Source organism: Andrographis paniculata, unplaced genomic scaffold, assembly GCF_009805555.1.
Source record: "Andrographis paniculata isolate CXL003 unplaced genomic scaffold, ASM980555v1 Contig43END, whole genome shotgun sequence".
In the NCBI taxonomy this organism is placed as follows: domain Eukaryota; kingdom Viridiplantae; phylum Streptophyta; class Magnoliopsida; order Lamiales; family Acanthaceae; genus Andrographis; species Andrographis paniculata.
In genome coordinates, this window is record NW_026137577.1 from 1,277,051 (window position 1) to 1,293,800 (window position 16,750).

At 33.2% G+C, this 16,750-nt stretch overlaps 1 protein-coding gene across 1 annotated transcript; it reads right to left on the reverse strand.

The window, feature by feature from the left end:
• Positions 1-728: 728 nt before the first annotated feature.
• LOC127251214 (transcriptional activator DEMETER-like) lies at positions 729-11,233 on the reverse strand. The gene is made up of 21 exons (XM_051274821.1): positions 11,094-11,233; positions 9,645-10,483; positions 7,105-8,850; positions 6,691-7,032; positions 5,683-5,773; positions 4,595-5,595; positions 4,204-4,517; positions 4,033-4,112; positions 3,826-3,910; positions 3,654-3,745; positions 3,514-3,582; positions 3,382-3,418; positions 3,211-3,293; positions 2,666-3,097; positions 2,531-2,567; positions 2,391-2,448; positions 1,996-2,135; positions 1,830-1,895; positions 1,499-1,613; positions 1,386-1,424; positions 729-1,277 (listed from the first exon to the last, which is right to left on the reverse strand). The coding sequence occupies exons 2-21, from the start codon at positions 10,336-10,338 to the stop codon at positions 1,174-1,176; spliced, it is 5,625 nt and encodes a 1,874-aa protein (XP_051130778.1). The 5' UTR covers positions 10,339-10,483; positions 11,094-11,233; the 3' UTR covers positions 729-1,173.
• Between the last annotated feature and the right edge of the window lie 5,517 nt (positions 11,234-16,750).

The window sequence follows — 16,750 nt, forward strand, 5'->3', positions numbered from 1 at the left end:
TGAATCTATAAATACTAAAAAAAAAATTGTATGTAGACAAAAAAAAAAAATATAGTAAAATGGATACCTAGTAGATGGAGTGACTATAAAATTTTTTTATTCAAATCCTTTCCCCTAATAACTATTTCAGCAAAGATAAAAATATATATATATATATATATATGTAAAACAAAAACAAATACAGAAAGAGACATTCATATCTCATAAATCAATTCATTTCATGCTAAACCGGTAAACCCTTGTATATATCCATCAATCTAACTAAATATCCAAATATGCATGAAAATATATAAATATTTGTACAAATCATCTCCTCAAAAAAAAAAAAAAAAAAACAATTTTTTCATCGATATGATTTCCTATAAACATCATTAAAAAAATATAATATATATTATATCTATTCATAAAAATCACAATTCAATATAAAATACTCTATTTTTTATATTATTATAGGAACTAACATAAAAATATATATATTATCTAAAAAACACACTCACAAACACAAACAAATACAAATATAGGCATTAATACTTCATAAATCAATTCATTTCATGCTAAACCCTTCCACATATCCACGAAATCTAACTAAAAAAATCCAAACATGCACACCAGTAACAAAGATAACCATCGCTATAATCACCTTTCAAAACATTTCAACAAAAAAGCAACATTAAGAACAACAAAGCAACACAAGCATACACCCAAAAAAACCAAACAAGAAATAAAAATTGCAGTCACATTATTCTTTTATTGCCCTTCCCAGTTAAAGAAAGCATTTATCGTCGAAAAATGACATTCTCGAACCATAAGTTATGTCGAAAAACAAAAAAAATACTAGAAAAAACAGGCAACGGCCAATAAAGAATTGGATTTCTTCAATCTAAAGGAATCCCTTTATGAGAATACCCTGAACTTTGAGCAGCAGATAATATAATGTCATGCCACAGGGCAATCGATAAATAGCTGCTTGAAGAACAGGTAGACCGGAAACTTCAGGGAAGAGGAGAACCAAATGAATGTTTTTTTTCCCCTTTTTTGGATGGAAAATAAATAAAGAAAAGAAAAATGTTAGGATTCTACTGCTATCCTAGTTCTGCAGTATCTTTCTGTTTTGAATGGCAGGATTCAGAATAGTACCCCGAGCTTGCGATTTTCCTGCAACGAATCATATCTTTATTCATCTTTCTTGACCACCTTGCTTGGAGGTAGGTGGAATCTAGACTTCAGAGGCCTCGGTGCACGAGTTTTCTGTTCAAATCCTCTAACACACACAAATCCTGCAATAAGGATGTGAAAATATGAGGAAATGCTCCAAAGTGTAACGGTAATGTTGTTGTACGAAAAGCATGTCAATGGAGAAGCTAGAATGTATGGACAATGGATACCTTTCCAGAAGCAATATTGGATACCTTCAGTCGATAAGCCTAGCATTGAGAGGTTGTATTTCAGTTTTCCGATTGTAATTCAGCAATAAACTTGTGTAAGTATTTTTGGTTACCTCTAAAAATTGATGTGACAGATGTCCCAAAGAATACTGTCCTCCTTGGTAAGTTCCATATCCAGCTTCTCGGAACGGTTATAGGATTGGTACTGGATTCGTCATCTGCAAAAACCTGCAAAGAACAATATACATTACATTCCCGAGCATTTTAGGCTCCGTTTAGATAGAGATTTTTGTGAGAGAATATATATTTGATAGGATGTTTTCGAAAAAAGGTTAATAAGGATGAATAGTGCTAAAACTTTTAAAAGTGTCTGTCTAAACGAAGCCTAGCTTTTGCATAAATAGGTGGTGCACACAAAACGGCTAACAGTACGAATTTAATTACCTCATTAACCTGAAAGTATGTCCCATTTAGGGGAAAGCTCCCTCTCATTGCCGTTCTGCAAGGTATCTGCAGAGAGGTAGACGTTGCAGCCAATAAAGAAGAATTGAAAGAAGTAAAAACATATATTTGCTTGCAATGCCGATGATTATGTTCGATTTGTTCTCACCAGAATTGTGCCCCTGACTGTTTGGGTCTGTGCTTCTCTTGCACTGCAGCATGGAAAGCATGTCTTTCTGCTACACATACCACCTTGTTCCTGAGAGCTACATGTCCTTTCAGGTGGTTGAATTGAATCTGGAGTCTCACCTGGTTAGAATTACGCATGGTCTGTCAGAATGTGTCTCTTCATTGTAACATTATAATGTTATGTTTTACAGGTTATATTTTTCCTTAAGAAAGTTTATGAGTAGGAAAAACAAGGGAAGTACTGGCTCTGCACACTGTTCTACTTTTTTTGCAAACCTAGAGGTTCATAGATACCTTTAGCATCCTACGCGGATTATGGAGAAAAAAATGAGGTATTTTAGACCACATCAAGTGAAATTAGATTGTATAACTCACCAGGAGCCCATATGGCCAGAAGGTATGGACTTGGATCATCAGGTTCTCGCCGATCCATCTAAAATTAGAAACACTGATGTTAAAGAAAATCAAGTTTCGAACATTCGGAATCATAATAGCTCGAAAATAAAATAGCTAACCCCTTTCAGCAGTGGATGTGAATCAGGGAGCTCATACCTACACCAAGATAAGTCATCAGTTTTCAATAACTTCAATTCATTTTCTTAATACACTTCTATATCCATCTGATTTGATGTACTAAATTAATAACTTACACTTGGTGCTCTGTCCTCAGTCGATTGATATTCTTTAGTTTGGGGATTTGCATAGAAGCGAGTTCTGGACTCAAAGCAACAAGGGCTTTCGACATATCGGCTTCTCCCAGCTCCAACTTCTCTTGAATAATGTGCTCCAGGTTTGAAGTAAATTGTTCTACACTCAGTTTTATTTCAGGGATTTCATCTGGATCCTCATAAAATGCATCCTCAATGTCTCTTTCTAAATCTTCTATCGATATTTCTGGGGTAGTAGGTTCTTCAATTAATGGTTCGGAACTTCTTCCCAATCCAATTTCCCCTTCGACGGAACCCACAATTGAAAGCAGCGGCAAAGGATTTTGTATTACAGTAGAGCTTTTAGTAGAAGTTGATGCAGCTTCTGAAACGACTACTTGATTCTCTCCTGGTGCTGGAAGTGCTAGTCTTGCACTGTACATAATGCATACGTTCATCATCATTGCCATATTGAGCATATAGTACATGAAACACTCTAGCTTTAATTATCAATTATAAACAAATATTATTATAAACTTATAGCTCACCTTGCAAAAGCACTTGCAAAATGACGGCATTCTGCCCTCATTGGACAAGCATTACAATTTGGTTGTTTCTTAGTGCAGAAAACCTGTACCAAAAACAGAAACCAGAATTTGAAATATTCTTCACGTTAGCTTAATGGGAGTAATGCTTAGTACATAATAACAACAGCATACCTTGCCGAAGGTAATCATTTGGTAGTGCAGCTCATACCTGCATTGCCACAAAATATTAATAAGTTCGCATGGTGAGCTTTGAAAAATTTAGGTATGTTGTTACATAAGTAATTTTGATGAGGAAAACTTTACAGTGTTTCCTGATCCAATTTGCAGAGCCTAGGCCAGAGGTACTTCTGGATTGACTCCAGCACGGGGTAACTGCACAGGAGCAAAATTAATATCTGCAAAAGTTCACAAACCTTATCATTGATTTTTTACAATACACTTACAGTTCAAGGAGATGCAATTGGAGTGACTCCGGAAGGGGCTGAAGAGGAACCCAACCAAGTCGAACGGCAATGCGTCCAACATTGGTATCAACCTAACCAAAATGAAAAGTCAATGCTGAACTTTTTAACTCTTGAAAAGATTTCTTGATTTTTGCAGTTGAAGTGCACTTACAGGAAAAGCAAGATGATGTAGAGTCAAAAGGCGTACGCACTCCACACTTTTGAGCCCCAGCCCTCGTATGCTCAACAGATACTCCCTTTTTGAAATAGCATGTTAAGCAGAATGGTATAAATAATAATTGTCATAAAAATCATAACATAATTATTAAATTACACTAAATATCCTATACAAAAAAATATAGTTCATGTGGAAGCTCACTTGGCTTTGTCAGGAGGAACATCACGCAACCATTCTAAGTCAACACTTCCATGATCTTGAACCAGCCGGTTCAGAAAATCCTGCACGACACACATGAAAATGCCTTGATGAGTAGGCCATTTGATATAGGGAGTGATTTGCAAATTTTTCAAATACGATCTTTCGGGATACCTTCATTCGTTCTGCTAGCATGTTATTCATACCCCTTGCTCTGATTGTCTCAGAAATTTCATGAACTTCAGCATTTCGTACCGCTTCATAGTCTATAGAGTCCATTGTTTCTCTGCTTCTTTCCCTAATTCCAGCACTTGATAACAATTGCTTTCTTAAGATATCCCAATCAAATGCCACCTCCTTTCCCTTCTCAGCCTTGCGCTTTCTTGCATTTGAGGTTGCGGAGTTAGCTGCAGGGGATGATTTTCCGTAAGATTGAACTTGTTCCTTCTCAGTTGTAACACATGTTATACCAGTGCCTTTCGAGTTATCTGCAAAAAATACAAGTGTGTATAAAGCTCTAACTGTAAATGAGTTGATATGAGAACGTTCAGTTGTGTTTATTTACCACTAGGCTCTTTATTGGATGCTTGAGCAGGTCCTACGGGTTTCATCCGAAATGTACTATCCTGCTGAGCTTCCACCTGCTTTCCTTTCTTAGAGTTGCTGAATTGTTGGCAATTTCTACTCTGAGATCCATCTGTAGAAAAATCAGTTGGCATTTCATGGAAGTTGTTTTGACTAGCATGGTTTGTTGGTGGTAGTTGAAATTGTGAGCTTCCATTTTGTGCGGCCATTAACCCCGCATGCTGTCCTTGCACTGGTTCTATACCTTTGCCATTGCTAACATGAAAATTTGAAGCCCAGGCAGATGAGCTTTCTTTTTCTGATAATGGAATAAAATCATCTCCCAAGCATTCCTCACCCATCAACATGTTTGTCCAGTACTTATTTGAGGACTGTCGAACTGAGCTTCCATGAGATGGAGCTCTGGGAATGAATGGATAATAGTCTTCATTGCTGCTGCTGGCAGTTCCAATATTTTGCATGTAAGAAGAGTTTTCTAGGTTTTGATGGCCAATCATTGGGCTCATGGCTGGAAATGAACCAGCCATGACCTGAGATTGATGTTGCTGCAATGCCGCAATTCCTTCAGGCTGCTCAGGAACACTCAAATAACCAAGGTTTCTGCCAAAATTTAACCCATCTTCAGCTTCTGAGTTTGATCCTGAGCTGGATCTTATGTCTTCAGAAGCTTGAAGAATAAAAGATTCTGAAGAGCTCTGTGATGATATTATGTCATCCTCTGACCTCTTGCTCTGATCATTCATCAAACAGGTTCCGTTTTCACTCAAGACATTTTTCCCACGGCATTCAGAAGATTGCAGGTATGTTGTCAAGTCATAGTTGTAAGATACTTCCTTAGTAATTTTGTCATGATAAGTTGTTCCATCTGGAAATGTTATCTGGACCTGTGCAACAGATGAACTGGCCTCATTTCCACAGAATGCTTGTCCGAAAGTTGTTGATTTGATAGGGAACTTGGCTGCAATAGACATAAATGCAGAGCTGCAAGAAAGGGGATAAGTTATAACCATATGATTTCCCTTTGTTATTACATAATGCAAGTCTTAGTTCTAAGATAATTGAATGTACCTTGAAAGATGGTCTGAGACGTTTTGGGTGAGAAACACTCCTATAACAGAGTCAACAACTGATCCTTTCCACTTGGAGAACCGCCTGTCACCTGCAGTGATCGTTCAGGATTTATTCATTGCCTTGATGAGGAAAACAAATGCCATTGGTCAATCTTGACCACTGTTATAAATATACTAGAATACCGAATACTATATAAGGAAATCATTACCTGAAGCATGACCAACATACACACTGTAGGAAAATATGGATATGGATATTAGATATGAATCTATCAAATCGAACACACACAAACATAACTAAACAAAAATTATGACAGAAAAGAGGATTAGCAATTCAAACCTAAGTTCATGCACTTATGAAGCTTGTCTGATAATGCTATGAATGCTCATTAGGTGAAGCTTTTCAGGTTTCCAACAAAGATTTTCAAAACCTCACACTTGAGAACATGATTCAAAGGCAGGAGGGCAATAAATGAGTTGAGTATCACACCCTACCACTTTACAAGCACATCAAGTTGTCAACCACACAGTCTCTCGTTCACACATCAAATATGTTGCTTCAGATTTTATTTTGTGCATCTGTTTATAGGTTGCTATTTATACTATCTTATAACAACTCAAAGCTTTATAACCATCTCAGTATAGTAACACTGACTGGATAACTTGAGGATAGAGCAATATGCACCAGCCAAACAACCAAGAGCTAGCAATACTCAATACAAACAGATAAATCCTATATCAAATATAATGGCTATGTACGTAGAATTTCAAATATTTGAGTAATATAACCAATATAATTTTTAATGCCCAAATGAAACCAACATTAGTTTTGCATGCCCAAAATTTATTAAAATTAATTTTGAAAACAACTAATGAGATATGTGAAAATGATTTATATTAAGAGAAAGAGCTAAAAACAGCGACTTGGATCATTCATGATTCAACATTATCATATATGATTTATGTATCTGGAATTATAAGGATTTCAGTTTCAAGAAATTATTACCTTGAACCAGATGCATCCGTGCAATGAATGAGTCCACCCGACCACGGAAGACTTTTCTTTCTTCATCCCACCATTTTTGTTTATCAGGGTCCAATGTTTCTGCACTCTCACTTCCTTCCTTTCCCATTAAAAGGTTCCATAGCCTGTTAGTCTCCGGATCTAGGTCCACTCTAGGTCGTGGTCGTTTTTTCTTCACTGGATCGTATTCAACAATGGCACCATCTCCTTTGTACGGTACAAGTGCATTTCTATCATTCAAAGATGTTTCACTGATATGAAGCTCCTTCATACGGCATGTGATATCATCAAGTGAACATGAAGTCTTCTGCTCCTTTTGCGACTCTGCATTTAGATTTTATGTTACAAACAAAAATATAACTATTTTATTAAGTTGTTATGCAAAAGATGTGTTACCTCGGCCTTTCTTGGAAGATTTCTGTGATTGTTGCTGATGTAAATTATCAACCGGCTGCACTTTCTTGGGACGCCCAACGGACTGCCTCTTGACTGCCTTTTTTGTAGTGAATTCAGAGTCTTTTTGAGATGCAGATGCAGGGTTGCAGTTCTGCTCACTGGTATGTGTGGATGACTTCTGAATTGTTTGTTGTATGCACTGCTGAGAATGAGACGAACCATGTTGCTGTTGAAAATCCCTCATCATTTCCTGGTAGCTGATGCACCAATCACTACTCTCTGGTTTGTCATTTGAATTTCTTGATAAGCTCAACCCTTTGCCATTAAAACTGGTGAGGCCACCATTCTGATGAATTGCATGGCTTCGAGCAGGCCTGTTGTTGTTCCATATACCTTCCATTTGCCCCGAAGAATCTTTAATACTTATAAGGCCAGAAGACAAGCTGGAAGAGGCTCCATGAAACTTATCCCCAATCTGCATCTTCCCCTTTCCTATAGAGTTTTGCAATATGTTGCTGCTTCCATTGTTGTATTGACCTGCCTTAGAAACTCCATAGGAATATAGTTGTGAATTCATGTAGCTTGCAGTATCTAGCTGCCTAAGCTCAGCACCCATTTGTCCTCTCTTGGATCCTTGCTCCCCATTGACATTCACGATATTTCGAAATTGAGGTAGAGTCTTGAGCAGTGCTTGTCTTCTACTGTGTAAGTCAGGCTCAATAAAATTTGCTTGTGTGACAAGCTGACCAATGCTTCCACTGATATGTTGATGCACATGATTGAGACTATCTGGCCCATTAGCTTGGTTTATACGTGCATTTCTCGCGTTCATAGACCTTGCAATGATATTCAATGTATGATCCTTCAGTACAGCAGGAACTGGAGCTGTATTTTCCAATGGAATGGAGTCTTGAGGAACAACTTTATTCGAGTGGACAAAATTGTTTACTGTCTTAATCTGTTGTAACTCTTCCGTACGTGAGTTCAGGTGCCCTTCCCTCATAGCAGATGTCAATGGCCTGTTCAACTGTGGCAATTCATTCGTAGAATCCAAATTCAAATTGAAAGAAAGCTTGCTCCTCTCATTATTCTGTGCCTGGCAATCAATATCTTTGCTGTGACTTTCCTTTTCGGCTCCACTATCCATCTCAAAGTTCAACGTTCTCTTGCATGATTTTTTAGCCGGCCCTGCCTCAGATACTTCCACAACATTCTTCATCTCAGTTGGAGGAGTGGAGGTTTTATTACCATTTTTGCGAACATACTTCCTTTTTGGTTTTCCATTGGGAGTGTCACTTGCTGGTGTGGCAGCAGCTTTGGGAGTCCTTTTCGGCTTCCCTTCAACTACAACTTTTGGTCGATGTTTACGTCTCTTCGGTGTCTTTTGCTGTGGCGTCTTGTTGAGATCAATTCCACCATCAGAATTGCTCTTCTCAGCTGGGGATGTCAACACGGCTTCAGTTGGTGTATCCAGATTAACAAGCAAAGATTCACCCTGCTCCCTCACCAGAGTTTCAGTTGGTAGAGAAAGTGCAGTGACATCCTTCTTATGCATTTCTTTACTGCAGGTTTCTCCTGTCAGCGAAATCGGTACTTGACTGACCTCGTAATTATTTGATCTCATTTGCTGGCTTGGTGTCTGCGGGCCTAACAGAAGGGGCCGGGCAGAGCTTGACGATTCCACGAATTGTGGTCTCAGTGATAAATTTAGGTTATAGTTGTGCCCATAAGGAACTAAATTTCTGCCTATAAAAGTCCAGCAATATAGTCAAGAAGTTAGTATTGCATTCCAAGGAAGTATTAGTAAAGCATTTCCATGCACAAAGGAATTCAAGTTCATAAGTTCAAACATCAATAGTATTGAAAGAAGCAAAAAACACGAAGTATAAAAAAAATTATTTAGAAGAGAATAGGAGAAAAAATAACATGACATAAAGGGCCACAGACCTGAAGATTATCTCACACAAACTGGAGAAATATTGGCCTCACTTGAGAAATGAAATGCAGATGATCAAGTTCAATAATTTTCTCTTACATAAAGACACTCAATGTTCAACCTTTAACTGATAACTTAAATGCTAAGGATCGAGTTCAAGTATCCGTCCCACCTATAATCTACTCAACAGTTTGCACCTCACTAATAAATAGAAGCAAAAAACAGAAAGTATAAAAAAGATTATTTAGAAGAGAAATAGAAGAAAAAATAACATGACACAAAGGGCCACAGACCTGAAGATTATCTCACACAAACTGGAGAAATATTCGCCTCACATATAGTACTCTCACTTGAGAAATGAAATGCAGATGATCAAGTTCAATCGATGTTCGACTTTTAACTCATAACTTAAATGCTAACGATCAAGTTAAAGTATCCGCCCCACCTATAATCTACTCAACAGTTTGCACCTAACTAATAAATAGAAATGGATAGGAGTAATCGAAAAAGATCGATCTGACACATATGACATACTCACCGTTTGACATTTCACCGACAATATTAAATGCAATCAACGATCGAAGTCAGAATATTAATTACTCACCGTTTGACATTACTTGTAGGTTGTAACCGCCAACGCCATAGTCTGAAGAGTACATTTGATTACGGTGGACTTTGACACCAACTGGACGGTAACTCATCTGGCTAGATTCAGTTAGAGAATTCGGACAAGCAACAGCTGGTCGGCTCATCACATAGCTGCTTCTACTTGGCGTTGAATTCGAGATAGGCACATATGTTGAATTTGCCCTGCTCATCAGTTCCGCAATAGAATTAATCCCTTGAGGTACAACTTCACTGAAAGTTTGGACAGAGGTAGGTATTCTCGGATCCAAGTTTCCAAACCTCGGAAACCTGCCGAATTCATCATTCAGGAGATTTCGATTGTAAGACTGAGGTATGTTGCCATAGGAGTCGCTTGGAATGACCTGTGTACTGTTCAACAGCACAGTTTTCTGCCTCACAGAATTCGAGGGCTGCTGCATCCTGTTACAAGTAGCAACTTGACTGTTTGGAACGAACTTTTGAGATAGAACATCGGCCGAATCATTTAGGACTCCACCGTAGATCCCTAACAAATCCAACCAAGTTTCCTGTCTTGGATTATTCAGCATTTGAGGATGGCCATTGTTCGGCCTCACCAGGATCGGATTTCCTAGTGTTGTCGGAACCCAAATATCCCCATTCTGTATGACTCCATTCTCCTGGGGAATCGAAAGCCCCCTCCCCAAATTCATATCCACTAATCTACACAGAAATCTTTACAGCAGTCTTCACATTTCAGTCCAAACAACTGCTGAATTACCGAACCGAATCGAGTACTCCATGGAACCCCCAACCCCCAAGGCTTTCCAAATCAATCCCCTTCTCTCTCAACTCTTCCTGCAAAAAATTTCAAGAACAAACTTCAGCCAAAAATAAAACTAAATTATATACCACAACACTGCATTTCCCCACAAGCTAAAATCTGACGCAGTTAATGCTGAAAATTTCAATTCCTCAAAGAGCAGTTACCATTTCCTCAACAAACTACGCATAAATCTCACCCAAATTTCCTAATCCTCCAAACCCTGTTAGCTAACTTTACTCAAATCAACAAATGCACCTTATCGCACACCCACAGATTAACTCCTCAGCAGCTTTGAGAAAAGGAAAAACGGAAATGGAAACAGGAAACTCAGAAAGGAAAACAGTAATCAGAGAATTAAGGTCAGGATTTCAATTTCCCAATTCATCAGCATATCCAGACGAATATAAACATCTTCAACGGAGATTCTATCATGTCAAACAAGTACAATTCACCTCGCTTCAACAACGCAGAACAAAATCATTTCAATTCAGTTCAATCAAAATTGGGCAACAAAAAACCACTCCACACCACAATTGATTTGGAAAAATCTCCAATTTATCATTTCTAGCTTCACCCATTCATGTAAAAATGTATCTTTTCACCGCACAAATACATACATACATATATATATACGCAATTGACCTGAGATATGCAGAAGGAGTCGACGAAGAAGAGCACAGCCCACCTTCCTCCCTTCTACCAATATTGCTTTTTAGAGAGAGAGAGAGAGGGAAAGAGAGAGAAATAAATAGAAAGGAGAGAGAGAGCAATCTGACTCAACACTGAAACACACAATTAAAGAGCAAAGGATGGTATTATATATATATATACACATACGTATAAATGTATGCATATTTTTCACATAAAAATAAAAATAAAAATAAAAATAAAATAGAAATTGCATGGTTTGGCAAAATAAAACAAACTTTGGCATTAACGCCGCGTTTGGGTCTCCAATTTTCAATAAATATATATAAATAAAAATTTTAAAATTGAATATTAAAAGAATATGAATTTATTCTTTTATTTTTAAACTATTTTCAGTTTTTTTTAAAAAAAAACATTTATTATATTTTATAATAAAAATATATTATTTTTTTAACAAAATATTTAAGGTTTATATCAATATAAGAAATTATAAAAAAAAATAAAAAATATTAACTAATAACAAAAATCCTAGAAATGTTCTAGAACAATGAATACTACCTATTTATCTGAATATTAGTTATGCTTTAATTGCAAAATTATCATGTAATTATTGAATAATACAAAAAATAAAGTTGGAAAATGTAATTATATCATGACAGATAGGATTTTAGGACGGATGACGATGGATTTTATTTCTAACGGTGTGATTTTTACTCTTTTTGAATAATTTAAATTATTATTATTATTATTATTATTATTATTTTTTGTCAAATATATATATGGCTTTTTCAAAAGAATAAAATAAACTTAATACATCGTATATATTCATTATTTATAAATTATTTTTTACAAAACAAATACATCCAATATTTATTAAAATTGTATAGTATATATATTTGTTTAGGACTTTTTTTTTTCTTTCTCCTCATTTGTATTTGTATAAACGTGCTTATTTTTAAAGATATACTAATTTTATACTCCCTTCGTCCAATTTTTATTATCCTAAAATACATTTGTACGATTTTGTAGGTAATTGTCTTTTTGTTATGAATTGACAAATTTATCCTTAATTGTATAGTAGAGATTAAAAGTACTAAATAAATTAATGGTAAAAATAAAAAATTTGTGCTTAAGAAAAAAAAAAAAAAAAGAACATAGTTGTTTCACGTTCCCAAATAAAAAAGTAAACATTTATTTGTGGAGGGAGGGAATATTTAATAGTATAATTTTTAAATTAAAAGAGAAAAAGTAAAAACATATATATCCACATTAAAACCATGTCAAAGGGTTTGAACATATTTTTAGTAAAATAAGAGAGTATTATTATTATTATTATTTTAAATAATTCGATGTGAGCCCCAGTTACTATTATAAATTTATAAAATTTATATATACTCACTATGTTATAAAAAAGTTAATTTTTTTTTAATGAAAAACTTGTTATTTCTTATTATTTTTTACTATAAAAGACAAAAATTCAAACTATATCAAAATCGTTGTTCAAAGTAAATGAACCAACCTATTATTCGATTACGGAGATAATATATAGTATAATGATCTTATTTTTTACATTTATGTTTTACCTGTCCAACCACCGTAAAAGTGAATAACGCCAAACACCGTCGCACCAATGCACCGCTCACTGCCCCACCGTCAAAATTCTACGACTATAGACACAATTAACCCAATATCTTCATATCCACTGCAAAATCGTCTAGATGATAAAAAAAAAAAAAAAAAAAAAAAAAAAAAGAAAAAAAAGTGAGGCGGTAGCCAAAGAAGAAAAGAAGGAAGGAAAGGAAAAAGGGATCTTACAGTGCAATCAGAGAAGAACGTGACCTAGAAAAAATGAAAAACGACGGCCGAAAATGATGAAGACAAAAGCTTGAAAGGACGAAAAACTCGAAAACAAAGACAGAGAAAAAAAGAGGGCAAGAAGAGAAAAAGGAAGAAGAAAGGGAAATAAAAAGAAGAAGAAACCGGAGAGGTGATATGTTCCGTGAAGCAACGAGGATGTATATTTATCTAATATAATTTGTTGTGAAATCAAATTTATTTAGCAAAATATCGGATGTATTGAATTATGTTATATTAATATGTGATTTTTTTTACTATATATTAAACGACGTCGTCGTAAAGATATTAAGATGCATATTAAATGTGTTAAGTATTTAAGTTCACGTGTCAAATGTTCGATTTTAAGAGATCGATGGTAAGGTAAATTTCAAATAATTACTATTAATGCAAACAAAAATGCATTAAAGATCAAATCTTTTAATTTGTCTACCTCATGATTTAGTTATTAGATTCAATAGTTTTGAAATGGAAAATTGTTTAGGCACTTAAATGTGTTTTGAATTGTCTTCGACTTAATAAAATTAATGTTAGATACTCTTTTTGTCGGTCAATTTTATACATATTTCAATTGCAAATTCAGAAAGTGCGTATAAAATTGGCGGAAGGAAAAAGTACATTATTTTGTACTTTATTCAATAACGACCAATATTATATTATTTTAGAGTTCTTAAAAAATAAAAAAAATAAAAGAATACTTTTGGTTCGAGCTCTTTGTCAAACTTAATTTGTCTATTCTTTTTATTTTCGTTCATTCCACATAATTTATTTTTTATTTTTTGAAAATATAATTATACACTTTAATCGCATTTTAAAATTCATTTTTTTATTAAACTATTTAGTTATTTTAATTTTAATATTTAATTATTTTTATTAAATATTAATTATTTACTAATTATACAATACCTAAAACTTGTAAATAAGACCAATTAGCTGATACTAATCAATTTATTATTTTTTGATTGAAAAGCACCGTATTCAATACTTTCTCTACCTCTTAAAATTGTACTCATTTTTTTATTTATATTTCTCTTAAAATATTTTGTAAATAATTATACTTTGTGTTTCACAATAATGGATATTTTTTTTATTTTTACATGTCCCATAATAATTAACATTTTCTTATTTTGGCTAAAATTTACTAAATTAAAATATATTTAATAAATATAAATATAATTTAATTAGCTATATAACATATAATATACATTTTGGACTAAATCAAAACTTTTTTTATTTATATTTCTCTTCAAAAAAAATATTTTTATCTAGGGGAAATTGCAAAAAATATCTCACACGTATACCCTATTATCACTTTTGTCATGTATTTATCTCGCTGGTAAAATATATCTCATATGTTTGCAAAAGTCGTTATTTCTATCATTTGACTGCGCGTGGCCGCGAGTGATTGCGTGTAACGGCATGGTGTGAATTTCACGCGCAAGAAAAGAACATAAATATGGACCTTTGTAAACATGTGATATATATTTTGCTAGGAGATAAATACAGGACAAAAATGATAATAGAGTATAAGTATGAGATATTTTTTGCAATTTACTCTTTTTATTTATATTTAAAACTTTATATCTTTTATAAAATTTTATTGTCTGCAAAGTGATATCCATATTGCATATATTTTCTATTGCTATATAATTTTTAAAATATTTAAATACATATTCTAATTTTTTAATCATATATATTTAATTTATTTAAAACTATTAATATTATTCATTATATAAAAAATATAATAATATTCTAACGGGCTGTTATTAATTTATTAAAAATCATTTCTTTAAAAATATCGTATCACTAATGAAACTTGTGCTGAAAATTTTTCGAACACAAATTTAAGAGACGGAAAGAGAATGAGTTTTTGTATAGAATCTCATATTTAAATATTTTTTTAAAATATTAAAAAGTAAAAAAAGACAAAAGAATTGCTGTGTTATTTAGCAACTTGTGTTTTGAGTTTTGTATTTAGGGTGTATTCGTTTGTAGGATTTTGATAAAATTCTACTATTTATTCAAAAAATTTTCCCCAAAAATATAAAATTAAACACCTATTTTTTATATTATAGTAAAAATCAATTTTATATTCAAAATATCACATCTAACACCTATTTATATCAAATTATACAACTATTTAATTTATATATTTTGAAATAAAAATACATGTTAATATAATATCAAAGAATTTTATTTTTTTTTAAAATGTGATAATGACTACGTTTTCAAGTGTGTTTCTGTTGTGAAATAGTTTGAAGCAAAATTTTAATATAAAAATAATGTATATGTATAATATATTAATTTTTTAAGCATTTTTGGAAAAATATATTAAGTGAGAGTCAAATCCAAACAAAGAAATAGGCAAGATAGCTATTAATTTCTGAAAAAAAATCAAAATATAATATAATTTTCATTACTTTTTTCAGTATATTTTATTAGTGACATTTTTATTGTTAATCAAACAAGATATTGATTATATAGAAAGTTTTGGGCTCAATTATTAATATTGCAAAAAAATATATATATATGTTTATAATAAAAACATTATGTAAATCAATAGTACTCTGTCGGACAGAGGACAAATGAATCGTTTTTCTTTTTATTATGTTTTAAGACATATTATTTATTTCTATACTTTTAGTAAATTTATCAATTCTAAATCACTACAAAAAAAAATAATATATTTATAACGGAATTTCGTCCATAAAAATTCACGTAATTAACGTAATTCTGTTCCTAATTTCGTCTCTAATGTCATTAGTAACGGAAAAAGTAGATTTAGAGACAAAAAAATTTTGTTACAAAAATGATTGCATTAAATATATTTAATAAATATAAATTATTTAATTAAGTTCATACATTTTATATGTATGATTACTCGGAACCTTTTATTTTTATCTTCTTAATAAATGAATATTTTTATTTACATTTTTCTATTTTTTTATAATAAAATTAGTTTATATTAATTATAATTAAATATATATATTTTTTATTTATTTATATTATATAAAATCTTATTATCTATTAAATAGTATTCATTTTATGGAAATATAATATTAAAAAGATTTAAACACAAATTTTTAAGAAAAATCTAATCATATACTATATCAATTCATAGCTTAAGAGTACCAACATTATTTTTTCATATAAAAAATAATAAAATAATATCATAATTTACGACTATTAATTTACTAATATTCACTAAATAGATAACCATGGTCAGAGCAAATGGATTATCTGATAACATTGAGGTCGGACATGATCAGGTCGGGCAAGGACGCAGCAGATGTGCAGGACGAGCGAAAGAGTGGTTTCTGGACAGTGGAGGGAAGTTTCAACTGGTGAGCGGTTTTGAAGGCACGACTTGGTGAGTCGGTTAATATACGTGTCGACAGAAGAGAACTTTCTGGGCGGTTGACAGCGGTTATTGTAACCGACCAGGCGGCGGTTCAAACCATTTCCTTAAAGAGTTTTAAATAGGTCTGTTTTTGACCTAAGAAACAATATTCAATCGACATCAAATTCAAAAGAATTGCCTTTGGGGATCACCATTTTATTTTCCCGTATGTATTTTTATTTTCCTATTTTATTTATGTATTAGGGATTCCTAATCTCATGCACTAATTTTATAAATTCGAAGATAATCTCCCATTTTCGAATTTTACTTTTTATTGTTGAAAAAATACATCAACAGTTTGGCGACCACAGTGGGAGAGAGGCAAGATTGCTGATCTTACGTCAACAGAGAATTTCATACGACTGAGGTCCGGCCGAATCATCGGAATGATCCACAT

Coding starts and splice junctions, on each gene's coding strand:
- LOC127251214 (XM_051274821.1), bottom strand. CDS start 10,338: ATGAATTTGGGGAGGGGGCTTTCGATTCCCCAGGAGAATGGAGTCATA. Junction 5,596..5,682: donor GTCTCAGACCATCTTTCAAG/GTACATTCAATT, acceptor CCTTTCTTGCAG/CTCTGCATTTATGTCTATTG. Junction 2,449..2,530: donor CACATCCACTGCTGAAAGGG/GTTAGCTATTTT, acceptor TTCTAATTTTAG/ATGGATCGGCGAGAACCTGA.